Raw genomic sequence first — 23,536 nt, forward strand, 5'->3', positions numbered from 1 at the left:
CTGCGCAGGCGCACGGAAGCCCCTCCCCCCCCCCGCCCACCGTCCCCCTTGCCTGCCGCCAGTTTCCCCAGCGTTCGTTCGCGGAACCTTTGAGAGGAGCACTTGGGCAAATAGTGCAAGAAGACCGGAAGGAGCCGTCCGGAAGATTTGGGAAGAGGAAAGGAAGAGGAAGGGCAGAGAACCATGGCAGCTGTGGTTGCTGTTTGCAGTGCTTTAGGAAGGAAGAAGTTGACGGACTTGGTAACGACTGCCGTTTGCCTCACAGGTTCCGGGACTCACTCTGGTAAAGTGGTCGCCATAGCTTATACTCCATTGTAGAATAGTGGTCGCTGTTCATTTAGCAGAACAACACTGGTTTCTAGGCGATTAAGTGTTTCTCCAAAATGGTTGGAATCTGTAACAGTATTTGAGAGCCGAAAGGGGCGTGAGATGCCATCCAGTCCACTCTTTGAAAAATAAAATTAAAAATCCACGTAGGGGAGTGATGGAGTGATTCTCAGAAAGAGGCGGAAACTTGTCTTAAGAGCTTGGGTAAACTTGGAGAGAAACGGCCATTGTCAGAGTCCTCCAGCAGCTAATTCCAGGAGATGTCGAAGGTCCCAGATGAGGGCGAAATTACGACAGACATTCGAATCTCATTTCTGCACTTCTGTGTTCTCTGTGTCACTGACTGCTTCTCTTACCAATAACTACACTCTAAGGAGTGTCTTTGACTCATTTTCCCTTTGGTATGGCAATATCCTTTTGTTGCTTCTGTCTCTAACGTTTACGTGGAGTAAAGGGAAAATTTAAATTTAAAATTATTAAATTAAATTTCAGCAAGAGAGTGGATGAGAGTTTATATGGGTGGGGAACTCAGTGCCCTTTCCTCAGACTGGAAAGCACAATCGTCTTAAGTCATAATCCGTCCCAAATCAAAATTAAAGTTTTTTATCCAGTCCAGATATTGTGAGTCTAATGCATATAAAATCTCTTATATTGTGTCCTTTGATTCGTCTTGCCTCTGTAAAAACAAAAATGTTTCTTCAGCTGCTCACCTAACAAAAAGAACTGGTTTGTTGCTCTTTCTGTTTTCATTTCAGTGCTATGGAGAAGAGGTTGTTCACAATACAAACAGGTGACCAGCCATGAGGACCTGGTAAGATATTTCTCTCTTCCCATAATACAGCATTTGTAAATATGACCAATATTCTAGCTGTTTGACTAGTGCTTAATGTAGAATAAAACAGTTAGCATATTACTCATTACTCTGAGTTTGAAAATTATAATTCATTGATTACTAGTCATTTAAGTGAGTTTTGACATAAGAGTATTCCTGGATTCCTAGTAGGAAGGATAGCTTCTGTAATAGATCTTAGATTTAAGGATATGTGATTGGGGAATTTTGAAAAAGGTAGTTTTGGGGGTTGGAATAATTGTAGATGGTTGACAGGTAATGGCACTTGATGAAACGAAAGGATTGTAGAAAGCCTAGCTGTAGGTCAGCTGTCTTTCCCATTTCAAATTCACAATATTTTCCCTATCTTTGTTCCACTCATCACTTTTGGGGTTCTGTTTAAATAAATGAGAGATAAAAATTAAGTTTGTAGACCAGGACGTTAAATATAGTTACTTGTAACTTGCAGTTGTATTTTCATGGGCTTAAAGTACTAGCATTGGACTTGGCCAAACTTCTAACACAGTCTGGGGCCATAAAATTGAAGACCAAGACCCTTTTATTACAGTTAGCTGTGGGGGGTGGGGTAGGAGTGTGGCGGGAAATTAGCAGTTATTCTTATATATTTATAAAATAAAAATAGTGATAAAACAGCTGGTAGAGAAATATGGAGATGGATAAAACTATTTAGAGTTTACACTAATTTAAGAATAGCATATGATCTGGTGTGCTACAATTCATTTTTCTTCATTTATTATTTTTAGTCATCTACAGTCTAGATGAAGCAGTTCAGCAGAGTCATTATTATCACGGACTTGATTTTTTTGCATCCATAAACCTTTTTTCCTCCAGAGATTGTACTTTATTTTCGAATCGTCTTAGTTAATTCCCCCTTAGCCAAATCAAAACAAAATAAAGTGCTTCCGTATGTACAAGTGCATGGAAATCTTTTAAATGCTTAATACTTTTCAGAAGTGCTTGATTTTTACAAGCCAAACTATTTGAATTATTCATTCTCATACAGTAAGAAAGGTACAACTAATTCTCTGGATGGATTTAAATGTAATCTTAAGATTTAATTTTTTTTATAAAAAGCTATATTATCAAATATTTTTCTTTATTTCAGCCCATTCCAATGGAAAATCCTTATAAAGAACCTCTTAAAAAATGTATCTTGTGTGGAAAACGTGTAGATTATAAGAATGTACAGGTGAGATACAGTTATACTTCACTATGATACTTAGTTATACTTCACTATGATACTTAATTTTAGGCTTTTGCTCCTTTATAATTCTTAATTCTTCAAGAGAATTAAGTCAATTTCATAGCAGCCTTTGTGTAGAGGCAAATGTTTTAGCGAATTTGTAATTTCAAATCTGGTGATAAATCTGTTTACAAGGTGTTTTAGTTTCCTAGGTTGCTTAAGCAAATTCCATGAAATGGGTTGGCTTAAACATGGGAATTTATTCACTCACACTTTTGAGGCCAGGAAAATATCCAGATCAAGGCAGCATCAGGGTGATGCTTTCTCCCTAAAGACTGTGGCATTGTGGGCCAGTGATCTTTGGTTTCTCTGTCACATTCTCCTTGTCTCTTCCTTCTCTTCTGCTTACAGCTTCTTGCTTCCTGTTGCCTTTTCTCTCTCTGTGTCTGAATTTCATTCTGTTTATAAAGGACTCTAGTAATAGGATTAAGACCCATCCTGACTGAGGTGTGACATACCTTAAATGAAGTAACTTCATCAAAAGGTCTTACTTACAATGGGTTCACACCAACAGGAATGGATTAAATTTAAGAACATGCTTTTCTGGGGTGCATATAGCTTCAAACCCCCACACAAGATTATCTCTCCCAAAGAAGAGGCCCTTGACTCTCCCTCATAGGCTATTATTTCAAGTGCAGTGTTTCTCCTGCCCCAGCACACCTGATGCATCTGACATACATGTAATTAGCAGTAGCTCACTTTGGAAGTGATTTGGGGCAGTAAGTAGTTTGGAGAAACCTCCTTTAGTGAAGATGATTTTGGTTCCTCACCACCCATGTCACTGCTTCAGATATAATTTTATCTGTTCTTTAGCTCTTGGCAGATCAGAACTGGCAAATTTGGGAGAAGAGAAAGGTGCTGGAGTTATGGGTACTGACAGTAGCACAAAATGATAGCTGCTTTTGAGGAAGAGAAACCAAATTATAAAAATGCAGCATGTTATGAAGATTATGCAGAATATCAAGAATAATGCACCTAGAAAGTACTAAAGCAGTATTTAAATTAATAAAGCAAATTATGGCAAGTGGCCCAATGTACCTCTGAAAGACCTTGCTGTACTCTATTCATTTTCATGGTTATGTGATACCTTGTCATGATAGTTGAAATTATGCTGGGCATTTTATTATGAGCAGCAATATTTTAGAAAGATGTTGGTGGAAAAGTAAACACATTTAGTGCTGAAAGAATATTCTAATCTATATTGTTTTCTTTTATGACACACTGGTTAAAAGATGTTACTTTAGTTGATTCATTATTTTAAAAGATGACTTGTTAATAGGGTGAACTAAAATATTTTTATTTATGTTTTATGAAGTTTGAAGTTTACTAATAAACATTTACAGTAGTTAAGGTGGCACATAAAGCACGATTGTGTTTTGAAATTTGCATAATCAGGATTGAACAACAAATATATTAATATAGATGTATTAATTTTTTTTCTTTTTTCCTCCAAATAAAACTCAAAACAGCTTTTGTCCCAGTTTATTTCTCCATTTACTGGATGTATTTATGGAAGGCACATAACAGGTATTGTTTTTTATTGTGGCAAATTTTGAAAAGAATTTTATATCTATTTGCATCCTTTAAGAAAGTTGGCAAATTTTCAGATAATGTTACAAATCATTATTAGACCAGAAACTACAGGAACTGTATTTAGGTACATTGGAAAATCTTCTTAGGTCTATAGGCTTGCTATTATTTTGCATGTTTTGTGCTCAGAGATAACTGTGGGCTGACAACATGTAAAAAACTTGGGCTTAAAAAAATTGTGTTCTTGATGTTTTGAAGTATACTGTAATCATTCCAAATTACTTAAATCAGGGGCACACAAACTATGGCCTTTGGGCCAACTGTGACCTGCCAGCTGTTTTTGTGAAGTTTTGTTTACATAGTACCTAGGGCTGCTTTCAAGTTACAACAGCAGAGTTGAGTAGTTGTGACAGAGATTATATGGTCCACAAGACCTAAAATATTACTGTCTGGCCCTTTACAGAAAGTTTGTCAGTGCTTCACTTAAACAAATGTTATGAATTTTGAATAATGGTACTCTTTTTGTGAATAAGAAAGCATTTGTTCATTTTTTCTTTTATAGGTCTTTGTGGAAAGAAACAGAAAGAAATCACAAAAGCAATTAAGAGGGCTCAGATAATGGGTAAGAGCATGTGAACAATTGAATTGGGCTAATCAAAATTTTACTCATTTTTTATGAAGAACTTTATTATTTCTTTACAGGTTTCATGCCAGTTACTTACAAGGATCCTGCCTATCTCAAAGACCCTAAAGTTTGTAACATCAGATATTGAGAATAAATTATATATATAAGGTCATTACCAATAAACTTATTTTACAGTAAGGTTGTGTAATGCTAATATTGATTCAATTATAAAATTTAATAACTTTTGGGCAAAAAATTAAGAATAGGCTAGATCTTACCAAACTACTTATTAAGAAGAGTTTTTGGCTGAAGAACTTTGAAATCTAGTGGGAAAAATGTTGCTTCAGGAGAGATCTCATGAGTGAAACTTCCCTTTTCTCATTAAAAAAAATTGTGCATTTTTATAATACCAATATTCATTACATTTTATGTATCTTGAATTAGTAAAGCTGGTACTATATGATTGTCATATATCTGGTTCTCAAATAGCTCATACAGTGATGTACTGCTGATATTGGCAGTGATATTAAGGCTAGTAAATATGGAAGGGATGGCTTGTGTTGAAATTCTACTCTAGGCCCAGATTGTCTTATAAATAGGATGATTTTAGGGATATGGGTGCAGAAGGTGCAATGGTTATATAATGTTTGCATCCCATGTGACTAGCTATGGATTAGAAATTGCTCTGAATAATTTTCTAACTAGCAAATTTAAGTATGCCTGGGAATGGGTCTTCTCTTTGTGGAGATGTTACTTGGGGATGGATAGTGGTGCCGTCACAGGACATAGCATTTATTCCTGACTCATATCATAGAAACTGGTTCATATGTAATCTGTTGTCAGTCATCTTATCTCACTCCAGTAATAAAAGCTAACTGCCAAAAGATGAGCAGTTGGGGGAAAAAGTCTTATAGGGACCTTTCCTCTAGTACTAATCAGATCCTCCAAAGATGGGGTCATCAAATTTCAATTATAAAATTTCTGCTGTGTATTGACTTCAGCAAGCTTATCTATGGTTGAAGGTTTAGCATTGCTTTCTTCAAAGGAGGTGGATCATTATGTGAAGTATGTGTTTTACTCTGTACCTCTCTAGCATTTTAGCAAACTGAACTTGTATAAATGCCTGTTTTTAGACTTCAGTTTCATTAAGTATGCAGTCTTTGAAAAATCTCTGCACTACTGTCTTCAGATATCTGCATATAATGTTGGCTGCTTGTCACTTTAGCTGTTCCTGTTTTTAGCCTGAGAATCCAGTTTTGTTCATATGCTGGTTGCATTTTCTGTCATTATCCATGTTCTTTGTGGAAAGTTCCATATGTTCTGGTGATGTTAGCGGTTATTTTAAAGTTAAGGTTCAGACTGAAAACCCTGTTTTCCCTCTTTTGCCCTGTTCAACACATTACTTCCTATGTAACCAATAAAACCACCCCAGCAGTAGAGACTAGTTTGTATACATCATCTCTGGTATTAAATGGGCTTCATAAGCACCCTATGACATGGAACACAGATAAAAGATAATTATTTTTTTGATACTAGGTATAAATTTGCCCAGTCACTTAGGAATTAACTGAAAGAAGAGCAAAGGTCAAACTGAGTGCTCAGCATTTCATCCAGTGAGTGAAACAATACGGTGAAAGCTTCATGTGTATGTGTACTTAATGGAAAATTCTCACAAATGTGGAAAAGACAAATTTCCATATACAGTAAAAGCTCTTTTACTTTTAGGTAGCTCTAATCCCTACTTAACGAACTCACTGGATTAAACTGGGGCTTTACATCTTCACTAAAAATCATACTGAAGCCCATGACTCTCCTACCAGTTGTTCCTGCCTTGCCAAAAGTTAGCTGTTTGCTCCCACACCTGTGTGTCAGTTGATGAAGTATACTTTATTAATGAAATATGAGTCCAATAAAGAAAAGTTGTTGTTGCTGTGAAAACTTAAGTGCTTTGGGAAGCCTTGATAAAGATAACTAGCTTTAAAATAAACCTGTAAAATGAGGTGTGGCTAGGGTTGCCAGAATGTACTGTTTATCATCACTTAAGGAGTAGGAAGTTTAATGACTTAGATAAAAATAAATTTTCATACAAGCTTAACTTTCCACTTTGTGAAAATAAGGTTAGTCTCTCTTCCAATTCTAAAGAATGCTATAAAGAATTTTAAAATGCCATCTATTTAAGTTTTTCCCTTAATACTTTAGTAAAGGGGGCAAAAAAGGTTTTGATTTTTAAACATAAAAGCATCGGATACATAAAATATCAGTATATAAAAGTATTTTTTTAAAAAAACATTAGATTTTATCTTTGTATTTTGGCAAGTAGCTGAACCAAATAAAAATAATAGAAATGTTCTGGCTTTTCCCTTCAGCCAATCAAAAATCTCCTTTTGGTCTAAAAGGATCAAAATGTAGGAGACTGTGGATAGTCACCAGAGCCCTTCATTTTCACAATCTCTTCATCTGTTTCTGGACTGCTTATTGTGGATGCTTTCTCTTGGTTACTACTTTCAGTATCTGTTTTAGATGGTCTTTTTTGCATCTCCAGCAGCCGTGATTTCTTGACTTGCCATCCATCATCCATGTCCAAAGCTTTACGCTTAATCATTTGCTGTCCATGGGCTTGATTAGCTTCAAGAATGTCATTGTACTCTACCATTAAAGTTAGTTTGTCTACCACATTGAGATGGTGGTTGGTGTTACAGCAACTTTTAGAAATATGCTTATTTTTCAAAGAGATAACACATGAATGAAGAAGTTCACAATCTGGAAAAAAGGTCCGTAAAGCTTCACAAAGAAAAGCATTCTCCTGTGGGACTTCTGGGACATTGTTCTCTCCTAAAAAAATAAAGTAACGACTCAACATACAATATTTGTTCCACCAAGCTTTTATAATTAGCCATTTCTTCTTAAATTTAAGTCAAGATTTTAACTAAACAATTATATCCAATTATATGCAGTGAGAAAAACGATATGCATAATCCCAAATTCTCATTTATATGCCACAAATTCTAAGAGAAAATCAAAACTGTATTCTAATGGTAACAATATAGCACAGTTATAGTAACATGTTCTTTGTTCAGTGGGATTTAAGAGTATTAAGATGACTTTCTTAAAAAAATGTTATTGTGGTAAGCTATATATGACAAAAAATTCCCCACTTTAACCATTTTAAGTGTAGAATTAACTGATTTTATTTACCTTCACAATGTTGTGTTACCATAACCATTATTACCAAAACTTTTTCATTACCCCAAACAGAAACTCTGTACCTATTAAGCAATAACTCTCCACCCCATACTCTCCCTGCCCCTGGTAATTGCTGAACTACTTTTTTAGTGGAATCATACAATATTTGTCCTAATGTGACTACTTTTATTCATATTCATTGTAGTTAGTGCAGTTGATTCATCCAAGAATTCAAATCAGTGAGGTTTTTTGTTAAAGCAAAGGAAGGAGGATATGTTAACTTTTTACTTGCCCGCTGTTGCTTGGATCTGTGCTTGTTTTCTTTTTTTAATTTCTTGTTTTAATCTGTTTACATCCTCTAGTAGTTTCTCTACTGCTCTCTCACTGTGTTCCACTTTTTTGCATATACTCTGCAAAATAAGGTCTTAGATAAAACTCCATATTATTCATTAGTCTAGATTCACAAATACTATAAACTTAATGATTTAAAATATCAAATAATATTTGCCTTTATATGAATTTTACTGTGTTTTCTGGAGGACTTCAATAACAGTAAATAGTTGTATGGTGTTTTACAGGTTATAAAATGCTTTTCAGATGTAAAATTTCATTACTTCCCATTTATACATGGGTTTAGCATATCAGTTCCTTGATAATTCAGAAATAAAACATTAAAATAAAAATGTCTAATTCATTTTAAAACAAAATACTATTATAAAATGAGTGATGCATAGTTACTGCATACAGCATTAAGAAACGGACAATAAATGAAAACAAAGAAAAGAGAGTATATATTACTGTTATGAAAGGAAACTATTAAAGACTTTAATTCCCGTAAAAGGAACTATCTTTGAAAAGCAATCTGACCTCATGTGTCATCAATTTTTAAAGTACTAATACTAATATTTTTTGATCCAGTAACTCCATTTTGGGAACATATCTTAAGTAAATACAATAGTTTTTACAAATATAAGATGATGTTCCTTAGTATATCAAATCAAAAGTAACCAATCCCTAATTATAGAGTAGTTAAGTTGTTATAGCCAGTTTTAGTAGATACTTTTTAGGATATCTGCCCAGTTCATTGCTCATGGAATTTGTTCACCTAGTCCATAAAGTTGGCCAGTAACCCCTTCACCTTTATCTACCACCGTAAGTGACCTAAGAAGAACCCATCAGATGTTCTCCTGGGAATCTGGAGATATTACACAGCCAACTGGCAAATTCTAATCTTTTGAATAAAAGAGGTCTAAATGCAGGAGCTGTGGGTTGGCCATTCTCTGCTCTGCAAGTAGATGAAAAAAAAAAAAAGATCTGTAGATAAAATGAAGAAGGAAAGCAATGTGCAGGCACAGAGGAAGAGCAAGGTTTGATGGCTTTTCAGCTACTGGTTCACATTACTTCCTCAGCTGCTTTCTGACATACCTCTGCACTCCCCTGTTTTTGCCCAAGTTGGTATTTTATACCTAATGTACTGTTCTACGAAATATACAGTTCTTAAAAATAACTAAAAAGCCAAAAGGAGGATATAAAGTGTACAACAAATGAATGATAAAATATGGTACACAATACATGATAGAGTATTATTATTCAGCTGTAAGCAAGAATGGAATTATGAGACATGCTACAACATGAAAGAAACTTGAAAACCTTATGCCCAGGAAAGTAAGGCACATAATGACAAAATTGGTATCACTTTAAAGAGATAACTAGAAATACCAAATTTGCAGAGACAGAAAGCAGTCTAGAGGTTACCATGGGGTGGGGGAAAGGAAGAGTGCTTGTTTTTTTTTTTTGTTTTTTTTTTTTTTAAAAAAACCATGCCACTACACACCTGTTAGAATGGTTAAAACCAAAATAACTGACAATACCAAGTTCTGATGAGGGTGTGAGGCAATTGGGGAAAAAAAAAAAAATGACTATATAGGAACATCAAATAAAAAATAATGATATACAAATGTTTACATTCCTATGACTGTTAACTCTGAAAATGTGTATAAGGAAAAGCTGGATAAGAATATGGCAGAATGAAGATGGTTATGTTAAAAGGGTGGGATTCAGGGTGTTTCTCTATTTTAAAAATTTATGAATTATTAATATTAAAAAACAAAATAGTGTGTAATATTAGTATTGTGTAAAATGTGGTAACCCCATTTCTCTTAGTGTGTTCTACTGATAAGTATGGTGGCCATGGCAATACACTCCTCATTATCTCCTGGGAGGGGGAAGCATAGTTGATTGACAGCTTCAACTGCCACTGCTTTGGATCCACCACTGTGTTTGCACTTAGGCCACACTTCCCCTCGGCTGCCCCTAACCAATGACTTGGCATAGTGGGGGTATTAGTACAAGTCCAGTCCTGTAGGATATGGGTTTCCTCTAATGGGCAACTTTGGCTTGAGGACTTCCCATTGGCCTGGCTGAAATTTTCTTAGAAGGGCACTGCAGTCTGAGGCTCTTCCTCCATCCTTCCTCTGCTCCTTTCTCAAGATGTTAGGCTTGCATTTTAGTCTGAAGCTCTCCCTGCCTACTCCTGTTCCTTCTCTTTAATCCTTCTTAGGCCCAATAAATCTCTTAAAACATTTAATCCCTTCTTGATGTCTCCTCAAAGGACCAGAACTCATAAAATAAGATGGAACTTAATGCTGCGATAGACTCTTATTACTCCCAAATATTTTGCTTCCCTCTTTATCCTGTAAAAGGATTCTATATCCCTGCCTATTTCCATGTGGCTTGCTCTCCCTCTTTATCCTGTAAAAGGATTCTATATCCCTGCCTATTTCCATGTGGCTTGCTCTAGTCAGTGAAATGCAAGTGGAAGCTACAAGCCAGTTCAGAGCAAAAGTTGTAAGAACTGTTGAAAATTTCCACCAGCTTTCTTGCTGTTTTCCTTTCTCATGGGAATAGTGTGTTCCAAATAAGGCCTGCTCCTTCAGCCTGGATCTAGGAGATAAGATGACATTTGGAACAGAAGCAGAGCTGCAGCCAACATGTATTGTAGGTGATAAAAAAATTTTATATTGTAAGCCACTGAGATTTTGGGGTTCTTTGTTACTGTAGCGAAACTAATACAGAACTATAAATCTAATCAATGTCAGGCTATCCCTAAAAAATTCAGCAACCAATTTAATGTGAACTGTACAAGGAGCCTTTAAGTGTTTGATATGTTAACTTACCTTTAATTCCTTTTGTAATGAAGCATACATTTCATTTATCTTATGTACTTCCTTTAAAGATCCATCTTCTTTAAAAAATTCAGAGCTGTAAAAAAAAAAAAACAACTACTTCATCAGGCAAATGAATAGAACTCATTTTAATGATAAAGTGAAAAATGTATCTGTAGTTGAAGAGTAATGGAAGCTCTTTTCAAGGACTTTGTAGGGACCATTAGTTTGTCAGTCCACTTGTATACAACAAAACCAACCAAAAAACCTACTTCATCTATGTTCATATTAGCAAACTTTTTAGCCTGATAAGTATTATTGCCAGGTCTTCAAAAAAAGAGGTTACGTAAAAATAGATAAAGAATGAAGGAGAGAGGGAAAAAAGTCTCTCTTTTGGCAACAGACAGGAATCAATTACAAAAAATATTTTACAAAATTTAAGTCATCACTGATTGAAAAAAGGCACCATTATTTCATGTACCAGGAAGAAAGAAAACAGTACTAAGAAGGCATGGTTTGTAAAAAATCTCCATTTCAAAGACCAATGTGAAAAAAATATTCTTAAAATCAATAAAAAATGGCATTCAATCCCCATACATAAAACACTGTTCCACACTGACAGGAGACAAAAAGAAGATGAAAAACCCAGTCCCTTAACCTCATGAAGTTTTTATTTATACTCTGATATTAATTATTCCCTTACTTCATTAGCCACACAAAAAAAGTTATACCTAAGCAGCCTATAATATGAGTGGAAGTCTTGCCTAAAACCTGATTTTTTTCTTTATGTAATATGCAATCTAATTTCATACCTTTAATCTGAACAGCTGTCTTAGAAAATTAGTATGATTTCGAGCCTAGCTACTTATTCTAACCTAGAATAAATGTTAAAATTTCCAAGAAGTACAACAAACCTCTATCTCCCCCTTTTTTTGTATCTGTAAATTGACATTTGAAGCGAATATAGAGAAAGTAAAAATGGTTTAGTTTACTCAGGTAATAAGATGATTAGTTTTCATTTTTATCCTGCTGTTGTTTGTGCAATAAATTAATTCAAAATAATGAACAGGATCAAGTTTAGTGGGAAACAATTGAGGAACCTCACCTGTGTGTTTTTACTGCTCGGCCAAAACCACTAGATGTACAGGAACTGGATACAGTTTTATAACCCAGTTGTTCAGTCATGCCCAGATTGGCGACCACTAAAGGTACCCTATGAAAAAGTCTGAAGAAATAAAATTTCAGATTATAAGTTTAGAATAAAGTTAAAGATTAGCATCTGTTAGTCCATCTATAAAAAATATTTAATGGACTATTTTTTCCTTACAATGAGATTAAAAATAAACAAAAAACTCATATTCCTTACCACTTATTTGTACAGAATTTACTAACCTAAGGTAAGTGGCTTTTAAATGTTTTGAAATGTGCATAGTATAAGATGATTATGTGAAGTTACTTTAAATGATGTGAAAATAAGGCAGTATTAATAATGAGATTTATCCTCTCTTCCATGGTTAATAAAATTAGTCTGAGTTGGTACTCTTTCAACTTAATTCTTATATTCTATGAAAATGTAGTTTATAAAGCCTCTTTGTGGAGAGTCCTTCCCTGTTATACTTGTTTTGGGGGATAACTTAGAACCACTTCGGCTTTGCTCAAGAACCCAGGCTTAAGTTCTAAATTATATCCTTTATCAACCAATATCTAAAACACAATTTTTTTTTTTCACCTTAAATATTGAATAGAGCTCATTTTTAGTGCCAGGATACAAGTCATCATTCACACTGGGGCTATAATTTCCTTATCTGACCTTCATTTTCCTATCTATAAAGAAGAGATGGTAAGACCTACCTCAGAGGGTTATTGTGACAATCTATGACAACACGAAAATACTTGGTAAGCTCTGAAGTACTATAAAAATATTAGGTATATTTTTCTATTAGCTTCAGATACTAATGACCAATCAACATTTACCCATCTTGAGGTTTATGTAAGGCATGCTCCAACCGATGAGTAGAGCAGCTTTCTGTTGTTATACTTGGTGTTAGTAGCAGAAAAACAAGTTCTTGGCTTGAAAGATGCTTCTGTAAGTTTTTGTGAAGCAGTCTCTCTCTGAAAGTCATGATCTGATCTGAATGACGTCGGAATTTGTACCAACCTACCACATTCTGAAAGAAAACAGAGAAAAAATCAGCAGTATGTCTTAATGGCAACAATTATTATTATACGTATTATATGTATTACTGTTAAATTTTTAAAATTTAAAAATAAAATTGACAACTTTAAAAAAATGGCTTTCTTATATAGGGTGATTTGGGGCATGTGTAAACAAAGCATATACTTAAGCATACACTTAACTTTTGTAAAGTATGCAAACTGCCTTTGCATTAAATTACTTCCCATTCAGTTATAGGGCTACACTGGAATTTTGTTCAATATAAAGTAGAGTTGAAAAGAAATTCTCAAATTCAATGCTGTTAATTCATTTAATAGGCAATCTTTCCCTGAAAACAAGTTAACTTCCTATAGGGTTTTTTAAATAAGTGAGCTAAACCTATAGCTCTTCCTTGAAATTTAAATGGAAATGATAACCACCTACTCTACAGAATTGGTTTTGAGATTGAATAACATCACATAAAAGAAAGTTTTGTAAACTGTAACATGCTAAAGAAATTTGTTAGTATTACTAAACTTCTGTTAAATGAAAAAAATAAATCTCATTAACTAAAAACTTAGTTAATTGTAACAGAGAAAAAACCACTTTTGCTCAGAAATCTATGACATTTTTAGCAACTAAGTTTTATATTTGCAACTTTAAATTGAGGAATTTAAAATTACTTCTTAAAACTTTTTCACAGTACTTGTTTTTGTTTTTAGAACTAAGCAAAATAAAATTCTAGTTTATTGTTGGACAGCATTGCTTCACACATACAAATGGGCCAAAACAAATAAACAGCAATTTCATCGACAGAAAAAAGGAAATAAAAGAAACCTTTATCTTTGACTTTTTAACCTTCTCATACAAACCAACTACTTATAGTATTAAATACATACACAAAGTTACTGGAATGCTTGGAATAAGATTATACATTTTTTGTTGTTTACAGGTACATTTTAAATGCCCAAATTTAATTGGGGGAAAAAAAAAACCTATGCACTTTCAACAAAAGATGTTTTCTGAAAATTTCCTTTACTGAAGCCACTTTTATTTTCAAACTTGGAGATCAAAAAGTTGTAAAAGGGAAAAATGATACGTAGAACAAATTTTTCATTTGGAAAAAAGTCCATTTTTTAATCATTCAAGAAGTTTTCAATGAACACCAAGTATGCAGTGGAAGATTCAAACTAAGGGTTATATTAAGAAACAATCCCTGCAGTATGAAAAATAGTAGTTGCAGCTAAGAACACTAAATGTAGGTGTTTGTATTTTTAAAAGAACAGTAATGAATTAAGAGCTAAAATTAGTATATAGAAGGATATATATATATATGGGATATATAAGAGGAAGAAATCAGTGTTTAATTAGAGTAGCCAAGGGAAAAATGAGAACAAACAATTTTCCTTTTCAACCTCTCAGAATTTCTGGGATGAATAAGCCTTTCCTCATCTGCTTTATAGACTATTGTGAAAATAAATTCTGCTTAAAAATTCTGTCAAAGTACTATGCATTTTTAGGAGCCCAAAATAATGCATATAATAATAATTAATAATAATAAAAGTAAAAGGGAATTTTATGATTAGCGAAGGTGAAATTGCAATACCTTTTTGACACTTGATAATATTTTCTTCAGTGCTTGCTCATTTACTTCACCTAATGCATTGTAAAAGCTGTAAAAGCCAAAATTAAAGACATTTCAAACGAACTAAAAAATATGAACAATTTTATTACATTTATTTTAGTTACTCCTAACTCAATACCCAGCTAAAACCCACATATCTACTTGTCTGTCAAATGAAGCCCTGAAACAGGACAATTAAATCTGATCTGCTGCCTTAAAAAATTAATATGACTTTGAATCTAGCTACTTATTCTAACTTAGAATAAATGTTCAATTTTGCAGTACAACCTGTATCCGCCCCTTTTTTGTATCTGTAAATGGACACGTGAAGGAAATAGAGAAATGAGGGCAGAGGCCTCAAATTAACAAATTTAAAGTGATAAATATATGAAGCCCATAGACAATGAAAAAGAAAAGTGATGGAGAAACTTATCAAGAGATAATTTGGGCATCACACTTTTGACCTAAAAACAAAAATTTACTAAGTACAAGTATTACAGAAACTAAGTTCTTCATACAGCCAATTCACAATTCATTCACAATTTACTTATTTAAAAGTTTTCTTTCAGTAGTGATACAAAAAAATACACAATGTTGAGTTATGAAGCACAATAACAAAAGGACAATGTATTCACACTGCTATTTTAGAGATAAGGACAACTAAGCCAAGCCCCCAAAAGCTGTATTAAATAAAATGAAAGTTTTACTTTGGAAGTGGCTGATTTTCTTTTCTGAGTGGAGAAGGAGTAGGTTTTGGTTTCACTTAGTGGTCTTTGCTCTATAGTAGGAATGTAAAAGATGTGTGGAAAATTGAATAATTACTAAAAGATTCTAAAGTATTTACTTCCAGCTTTCTATCACTGCTAATAACAGATTTTAATAAAAATTTCCCCCTTTAGCATTCATTGAGATCAACATTCTTTTCTATAATAGTGAAATATCTTTGTTATACAAAATCCCTTATAAATAAGATTCACTGAAATGGGCTTTTACTTGTAATTCTAATATGTAGATTGAAAAAAATTTAGTCACATAAAATTGAAAAAAATATCCTAACCGGTAATCTATTCTTTTCTTCTTAACTTGTAAAGACTTACATTAAAAATTTAGCATTATAAAGAATGGGGAGCAGTTGCTTAATATGTACAGAATGTTTAAATAGGTTGAACTTGTAAGTTTGGAAATGGACATAGGTGACGGTAGTACGTTATTGTGAGAATAATTAACAGAGCCGAATGGTGTGTGAATGTGGAGGAAAGGGGAAGTTTAGAGTCATGTATGTCACCAGAAGGAAAGTTGGAGGTCAAAACATAGGAGTGTTTAACACAGTGAATCTTGTGGTGGACAATGTCTGTGACTGTACAAATATGAAAAAGTTCTTTCATGAACTAGAACAAATGTATGATGCTATTACAAAGAGTTAATAATAGCGGTATATGGAAAAATATGCACCTATTGCAAACTATGGACTATAGTTGGTAAAAATTTAATACTCTTCAATCAGTAGTAACAAATGTACTACACCAATCCTATGGTTCAATGATGGGGGGGGTGTTAATGGATATGGGAGGATCTGGGTTTCCTTTTTTTCTATTTTTATTTTTCTGCAGTAATGAAAATGTTCTAAAATTGATCATGGAGTTGTATGCACAACTATGTGATGATACTGTGAGTCAGTGATTGTACACTTCGATGGTTTGTATGGTATGCAAATATATCTCAATAAAACTACATGAAAATTTCACATTAAAAAAAGTTAATGAGAAAATAGACAAAATAAAATGTTCCATCTACTAAAGGGAGATTATGCTGATCAAACAGAACCTTCCATTTTCCCATTTATACTTCCAATATGAAAACTAAATACAAGACTTTATTCCTATTTAACATTGTTTACTTCTGAGTTCTCAAACTTGTGTGTAAGGCGATATACCACAGGATAACAGTGTACATCTTCTATGGTAGCATCAATTTTACCTGCAGAGAAGGCATAGGAAGGGGGAGAATTTTTATATAAAAACATATATTGTACAGTGGAATTAATGAAAACTGTATATATTTTTTATTCAATTTTATTGAGATATATTTATAAACCAAATCATCCACATTATACAATCAGTTGTTCACAGTAGCATTATATAGTTATGCATGCATATATTTTTCTAAAGTGATTTTAAATAAGTCCTGGGCTTAAACGTGCTGTTCACTTGGTATCACCCACCACCGCCACCCCAGACTTCTAAGGTAAGCAAATCAGTGTACTTCAATGGAAAGGTTTGAGGAGTAACGTATTAGAGCAGGGTTGACAAACTTTTTCTGTCAAAGGCCAAGCAGTAAATATTTTAGGATTTACAGGCTATATATCGTTCCTACTTCATATTCCTCCTCCTGTTATTTTTTAATAATCCTTTAAAAATGTAGAAACGATTCTTGGCTTGAGGGCCATTAAAAAAACAAAACAAAACAGGTTGCTGGGACCACATTTTACTGACTCTCCTGTATTAGAGCATAAATCTGGGAATTTAGCTTATCTAACTAAAGTTCCAATATCAATGTGTTCATCTATATTATTTATACTGTAAGAAATTGCATGGTATAATGAAGAGCTTTAGATTAGAACTTAAGATATCCTGATTCGTCTGGTTTTTACCCTACCAATAACTAGCTCTGTTGCCTGGGTTAAATCATTAATGTTACAGGCTTGTTATTTTCTTAAGTGAAAATGAAGTGTGTTGTAACCTTTTCTGAATGCGTCAATTCAGATGTTTCTCCTTATGCCTTTCCCTCACTAAATCCATTTGTCTTATAAGAGCTGAAAGGTTCAGGCATGGGTTTCTCATCACTGGATTGAATCGTCTCTTAAGCTCTAAGACTTTTAAATTGGTCTAATTATTAAGGTAGTTGTCAACAGATACTGAATCAATCTTTTTTTTTCACTCTCTCTCTCTTAATCCTTTGCTGGTCAGAGGGCCCCTCAAGGGAATCCTTTTTATGACTCTCTACTAAGAATCCCTTAATTATTAAGCAAACATTCTTGTATGTTCACTGTTCATAAGACACTAAAGGAGCTGCACCTTTTCCTTTTATAACAGTGTAAAACCACATTAAGCTTTTTTTCCTGCCATCCTCTGCCCTCCCTTCTGCCTCCAGATCTTTCTCATCTCAAATGTATGCTCCACTGGAACTTTTACACAACCTCAGAGATGTGCACAGACAGTGTGAATATAAGATAGTAATGCTGGTTTTTCATGTGTAACTTATATAAATCATAAAGTGATTAAACAAGTGTGCTCGCTGTGTTTGCTTTATGACAATCAATTTACTTGTGTACTTTATACCTCAATATAAATCTAAAATAATAGATAGTGTATTAGGGCTAAAAGTACTACTACTATCTGTAAGACTAGGAACCCAAGGTTTCAACCTAGAAGAGCAAAAGGAAGGTCAGGTAAAAAACCTAACCAGTTAATAGACAAAAGATAAAAAATAAATATGATATATGTAAAAATAATTGATAAACTAACAAAAGGGAAGAAAACAAAAGGGCTGCTATTGATGACCTATGAAAATGTGTCACTGAGTTCATAATATGCACTGGGTCTAAGAAGGAAAAGCAATCCTCAAGGTAAGTTGGTACCTGAGAAAGACAGTGAAAACTAGTGAAAATATAAACACAAGAGAAAGAACTATTAGGGTTGATAATGCAGTATTTCAAAAAATCTTTTCATTTTAATCAGCACCATCGTGTAACTGGTAACTAAAATACTTCGCTACTTTTAAAAATTACTTGCAGAGAATAATTTTCACAATGGACCATTTACATGCTCTTACTAATACTACTACTCACCTAAAAAGCTGATAGCATGGAATATATTTTTGAATGTCTGGAAAAAAAAAGATTTTTAGTTATGATTATATTAATCAAATTAATAGTCATTTGAACAACATATATTGAACATGTATTTCATACCATTGATTATCTCATTTAATTGTCAGAATAAACCTATGAGAATGATGCTATCATACTTTCCATTTTACAGATCAAGTAACAGGTCAAAAGAGCTTAAGTGGCTAGCCCAAGAACCCATTAACATTGATTGCCTCTAGGGAGACTCTAATGAGAGTGAAAGTTTAAATTTTTTATTTCCATTATATATAATTCTATTTTTAACCTTTTAAAGGGATAAACAAAAAATGATGAGAATAAATTAATATAATCTTTAAAGCAATTTGCTAATATACATTGAGAACCTTAAAAATATTCATACCCTTTGACATAGTAATACCATTCCTAGGAATCAATCTGTAATATAGATGGGTATTATTAAGTATACCACCAAAACCTTTGCAGTCTGGGGTTTCCCCATTATACTCCAAAAGTTACTCAAGGTTTTCAATGATCTAATCCCCAAGTCTTTGCAGTTCTCATCTTCAAATTTCTTGCAGCATTTAACACTTTTGATCCCATTTCTCTGGAAACTTTTCATTTTTCTTGGTCCTTATTGGCTCCCTCTCCCTTTACTGGGCTATCTTCTTGCCACCTAAATATGTGCAGGAGCTGTTTCATCTCTCTTGTTTTCCTGCAGTAGTCTTATCTGCTTCCTATGTCCCATACTGTTTCCTGCTTTAACCAGTCCTTGACTATAATTTTAATTGTGAAATAAGGAGTGCAACGTATTCTTTTAAATTCTGCTTTTAAAAATGTGATATCCATTTTTTTTTAACAATTTAAAAACAGTAATTTATGCTGATCCCTTTCAGTATAAACTATCAGAAATAAGAGACACTTAGAAATAAGTGACCTACCAATTGTATAAACCACTTCAACATCATCCATTTGGGAGTCAGTAATGCTATTCTTGGCTTCACCTTTCATTTCCCCAAGGAGAAAACCTTCCTATGAAGATAAAAATAAGAAGTAGTATTTGGAATACACTGATAGAACTGCCATTCAGTCACTTAACTAGTTTTTCCAGAGTATTTTATAATGTATACAAGCATGTGCTAGCAGCTGGGGGCACACAAAAGAAAGACCAGAAGCACTACCAGCTCAGTTGGAAACATGAACAGTTAAATAAAAATGAGCAGAAGAGAATCTACCACTGCAATTTTAGGAAAGGGGAAGAGATTATCATATTCTGAAGTAACTGAAGAAAGTCCTGTAGAGGAGGGGGAATGGAACTGACACTGAAGGGCTGGGTACTATTTGTGCAGGCAGAGCACTGAGCACTTAGCACACTTGGAAGCATGAACAAAGACTTTAATTTTGAAGGAGAACATGCTGTTTGAGGAACAAGTTGTAGTTTGCTAGGAACAGAATGAAATCAAGGATTGACAGGAGAGAGCAAGTAATGGAATATCCTAAATGCCAAGCTAAAGAGTGTGGATTTACTGGCAGGTTCTTCGGAGCTATGAAATGACATAATCATCAATCCTTTTAGATTAATTTGTAGAACAAATTGTGCAAAATATGAAAGATTAAAATATTTGGAATTCAGTATGATACTCCAGAGTTTTCTGAAAGGAGAGTTGTGGGCTACAATTCTCTTAAAAAATAAAAAAAGGCATGTTGTCACAATAATGGTGATTTCTTTGAATTTCAGAGAACTCTCTCCAGGCACAAATAAAGAGCCAGTGTGCTTGACAGATATTGAAGATTTTATCCCCTTTATAACTAGTTAAGAATGCATTTCTCTCCATTTTATTAAAAGGAGAAAGAGCACAAAATGAATAAATTTCCACAATGTGAGTCTTACTGAATTCAAGAGAGAGGAGGGGTCCCACAACTCAACACTAATGTTCTTGATTTTGATACTCCCTAGGACAAACCCTGGGAAACAAGCAGGGACGATGAAAACTCAAATTTCCAAAAAACCATCTTTTAAAGACTTCTGCCCAAAAAGATCTGAGAAAAGAGTTCTTTCTAACTCTAAAACTACTCTTCAAGGGCTCATCCTTTAAGCTAGAGGATTTAAGAACCAATTCTGTTTATACTTACACTAAAGACATTCTAAAATTATTTTCACAGCTACACGCATTCAAAATTTTATTTGCTCTTTTGCTAGGTATTAATCTGCAATATATTGTGACTTTTATTAGGATGGTGCCAAAGAACAATCTTAGGTAAGGCACACCCTATATTACACAATGTAGGGCACAAAACATAGAAATTACTATGCTTTGTTCAGTATGGTATTCTCATACCATATTAGTAGAGCAGGGAGGTGTATTTTAGATGTTACTATTCTTTTCAGCAAGTTACTAAACACTTGTTAAACGCTACTACCTCCTGAGCTTCAAGTTTTAGAGTGCTTTTTCAAATTTCAGGAAAAAAGTTTTAGAAAACAGGCACTGTATTTGAAAAACTACTTAACTTTCACCCCAAGATTTTGAACGTGGACAAAAATGTAGGACAAGCACTTAAGTATTTAATATTTGAGGACAAACTTAAATTTTAAATAATGACGAAATCATCAGAAAAGGAACTAGCTGAGGCCTCAAAGTCTTAGTAAATTTGATGCCAATGCCAACACATAAAAGTCAAATATCCGATACTAAATTAAGCTTTTTATTTCATTCACTTGGTAACTTGCACCAAAATTTCCCCCGCAATTGGCCAATGAGTGCAACATCTAGTATTCCCTTGTCAGTCTAACATGTTACCGAACGTGCACTGGTGCTGCTCTGCAGGAAAAAATTGGCAGTTGCTCTGAAAATGACACGGTCGCTAGTTAGAACTAAAAACCGGAAAGTTGACAGACAACTTTCCTAGAGGCGGTAGGAAGCCGTCGGGTGAGCCTTCTTTCCTTTCACGCACAATTTGTCCAGAAAAACGGGGGGCTGATGAAAGAGAGTGAAAGGGGGTCGTGTTGGACTCTCGGGTCGGGGAATAGAAATCAACAGAGGTTAGAAGCTGGAAGGGCTAATCTTAAGGGCTAAGGCACAGGAAGCACATCAAGAACCCTCAAAGAGCGGCAGAAGGTAGAAAAGACAGGGTAAAGAAAGCCGGCCGGCGTCGGGGGAACACGCGGCGGCAACCATGGGGGAGCGGCCGCAAACAAGGCCTCTTCCGAGGCGACGCGGACCGCTCTGCAGCCCCTCGGCTCACCGTGTCCGAGTCCGTGTTGAGGTGCTGGAACGCCAGCGCGCCGAGCACAAAGCCGGAGAGCATCGCAGATGTGCTCTCGCCCTCCATGCTCTGGCAGCCGCTGCCCCGCAGCCACCGGACGGCAGATGCCGACCCGGAGGAGCGCACCGGGCCTTGCCGCTCACCCGGTGGCGACCGAGAGGCGGGCGGGGCGAAGAGGCGGGGCCGGCGCCTGCGCACAAGCCGCAGCGCGCTGGAGCCCCGCTAATGGGGGGAAGCTGTGGAAGAACGAGTGCGGTGTGGGCGAGGCCGCTGTGGGCGAGCAAGGCACCGTAAGCTTCTCTTCCCCGGGTGCAGGCTCGGGTGACCCTCAGTCTCTTCCGCCGACGGCCTCGCCCTAATGGCTGCTGTATGGTGGGCATCTCTAGAAGGGCCGTGCAGTGTGTTTTGGTGGTCAGCTGCTGCTGAGGAAGCAGTGGCATATATGCAAAACCATCAAAATGAACATTGTTGACACGAGCATTTTAAGACAAAGAGTGGTAAAAAGAATAAAAGCATTGCTGAGTGACATAACACCACAATGGATGTGCCACGTTTATGGTTTTGAAACTGCCTCATCTTGCCCTGTGCCCATCGAAACTTCTAGAATAATAACCATTTCTGGGATTGTCTCTTTAGAACTCTCCAACGATATTTCCTCCCGTTGTGCATGTATGTATTTGGTTTGCTTTCTTTTCTTTTTTTGTTTAAGAAAATTAAAGACAAGCTAATTTAAAGAATGCATGGATTTTTAACGTTGTTCTCTGACAGTTTAATGCTAGGATGATAGGCATAATCGTACGGGGTTGCGTCGTTTGGTGTAAATGGTAAGGGGCATAGGGGGCGGCTGGAAGACCAGAGCTCAACAAATAGGTTTTCAACACACATAGCGATGCGTAAAGCCACGGTTTTAAAATGACTGAAAGTCAGCAAAATATGAAAGACTACTGAGTTGAATGAGTGATGCACATTTCTGGGTTTTGGTGTAGGGCAGCGTTATTTGCCTAACACAATAAAGACACATAATTAACAATTGTATGTTTATTCCCCAAAATGAAGTTTCTTGCCTTTATTACAGTAAAATCACTGTTGTGGTAATCAAGATTTTCACATAATTTTTGTCTTTATAGCAATTATCTAAAGGATTAAATAAAATATAAGCATTCCAAGTGTATAAAATTTAATTTTATCATAATAAAAATTATGGGAAAATAAAACATTAAAATTATTTTCAAGTTTTCAGAAGTTATTTTTCTAAGATATCCAAAATTACCATTTAAAAGTAAAAGGCAAAAAATACAAATTCTAGTTAGTGAAAATTTTAAATCAACATTATTTAAATAAAGCTGATAATTTGTTTTTGTAAATTAATTTAATTTTTTCCTAAAAATAAAACTAATTGCTATTCAAGGGTTTAACATCAAACTAGGTACCAGTATGAATAATCAATATAATGGTTAATGCCTGTAGCATCTAGAAATACTTATATACAAATTAAAGGTAATATGAATTCTTTAATATTGCACTACTTGCAACTCTCCTGAATACAGATTTCAGGTCCCTCTTGAATCACTAAAATAGACATTTGCACTCCTGGGAAACCATACTTTATTATCGAAGAATTAGTTGCATTCATGCCACCTGAAGGGAAGTATTTGACAAGGTAATTAGTTTGCTTTTTCTCTTATCTAAACTCTTCTGCCACTCAA

General features: G+C 34.7%; 2 protein-coding genes across 6 annotated transcripts; one reads left to right on the top strand and one right to left on the bottom strand.

Annotated features, from left to right (window-relative positions):
• Nucleotides 1–56: 56 nt before the first annotated feature.
• On the top strand, nt 57–4,773 carry MRPS18C (mitochondrial ribosomal protein S18C). The gene is made up of 6 exons (XM_037830151.1): nt 57–283; nt 1,083–1,138; nt 2,283–2,366; nt 3,890–3,947; nt 4,513–4,572; nt 4,653–4,773. The coding sequence occupies exons 1-6, from the start codon at nt 184–186 to the stop codon at nt 4,721–4,723; spliced, it is 429 nt and encodes a 142-aa protein (XP_037686079.1). The 5' UTR covers nt 57–183; the 3' UTR covers nt 4,724–4,773.
• ABRAXAS1 (abraxas 1, BRCA1 A complex subunit) lies at nt 4,620–21,988 on the bottom strand. 5 transcript variants are annotated; one of them, XM_037830148.1, is made up of 10 exons: nt 19,508–19,599; nt 18,549–18,585; nt 16,599–16,678; nt 15,409–15,479; nt 14,684–14,750; nt 12,897–13,090; nt 12,028–12,147; nt 10,935–11,019; nt 8,051–8,168; nt 4,620–7,407 (listed from the first exon to the last, which is right to left on the bottom strand). In XM_037830148.1, the coding sequence occupies exons 6-10, from the start codon at nt 13,043–13,045 to the stop codon at nt 6,974–6,976; spliced, it is 906 nt and encodes a 301-aa protein (XP_037686076.1). In that variant the 5' UTR covers nt 13,046–13,090; nt 14,684–14,750; nt 15,409–15,479; nt 16,599–16,678; nt 18,549–18,585; nt 19,508–19,599; the 3' UTR covers nt 4,620–6,973. The 5 variants fall into 5 exon arrangements, with proteins under 5 accessions (XP_037686076.1, XP_037686073.1, XP_037686075.1 ...); XM_037830145.1 differs by lacking the exons at nt 15,409–15,479; nt 16,599–16,678 and adding an exon at nt 21,810–21,988 and having other exon boundaries at nt 19,508–19,598; XM_037830147.1 differs by lacking the exon at nt 15,409–15,479.
• Nucleotides 21,989–23,536: the final 1,548 nt, after the last annotated feature.

This window comes from Choloepus didactylus, chromosome 3, assembly GCF_015220235.1.
Source record: "Choloepus didactylus isolate mChoDid1 chromosome 3, mChoDid1.pri, whole genome shotgun sequence".
In the NCBI taxonomy this organism is placed as follows: domain Eukaryota; kingdom Metazoa; phylum Chordata; class Mammalia; order Pilosa; family Megalonychidae; genus Choloepus; species Choloepus didactylus.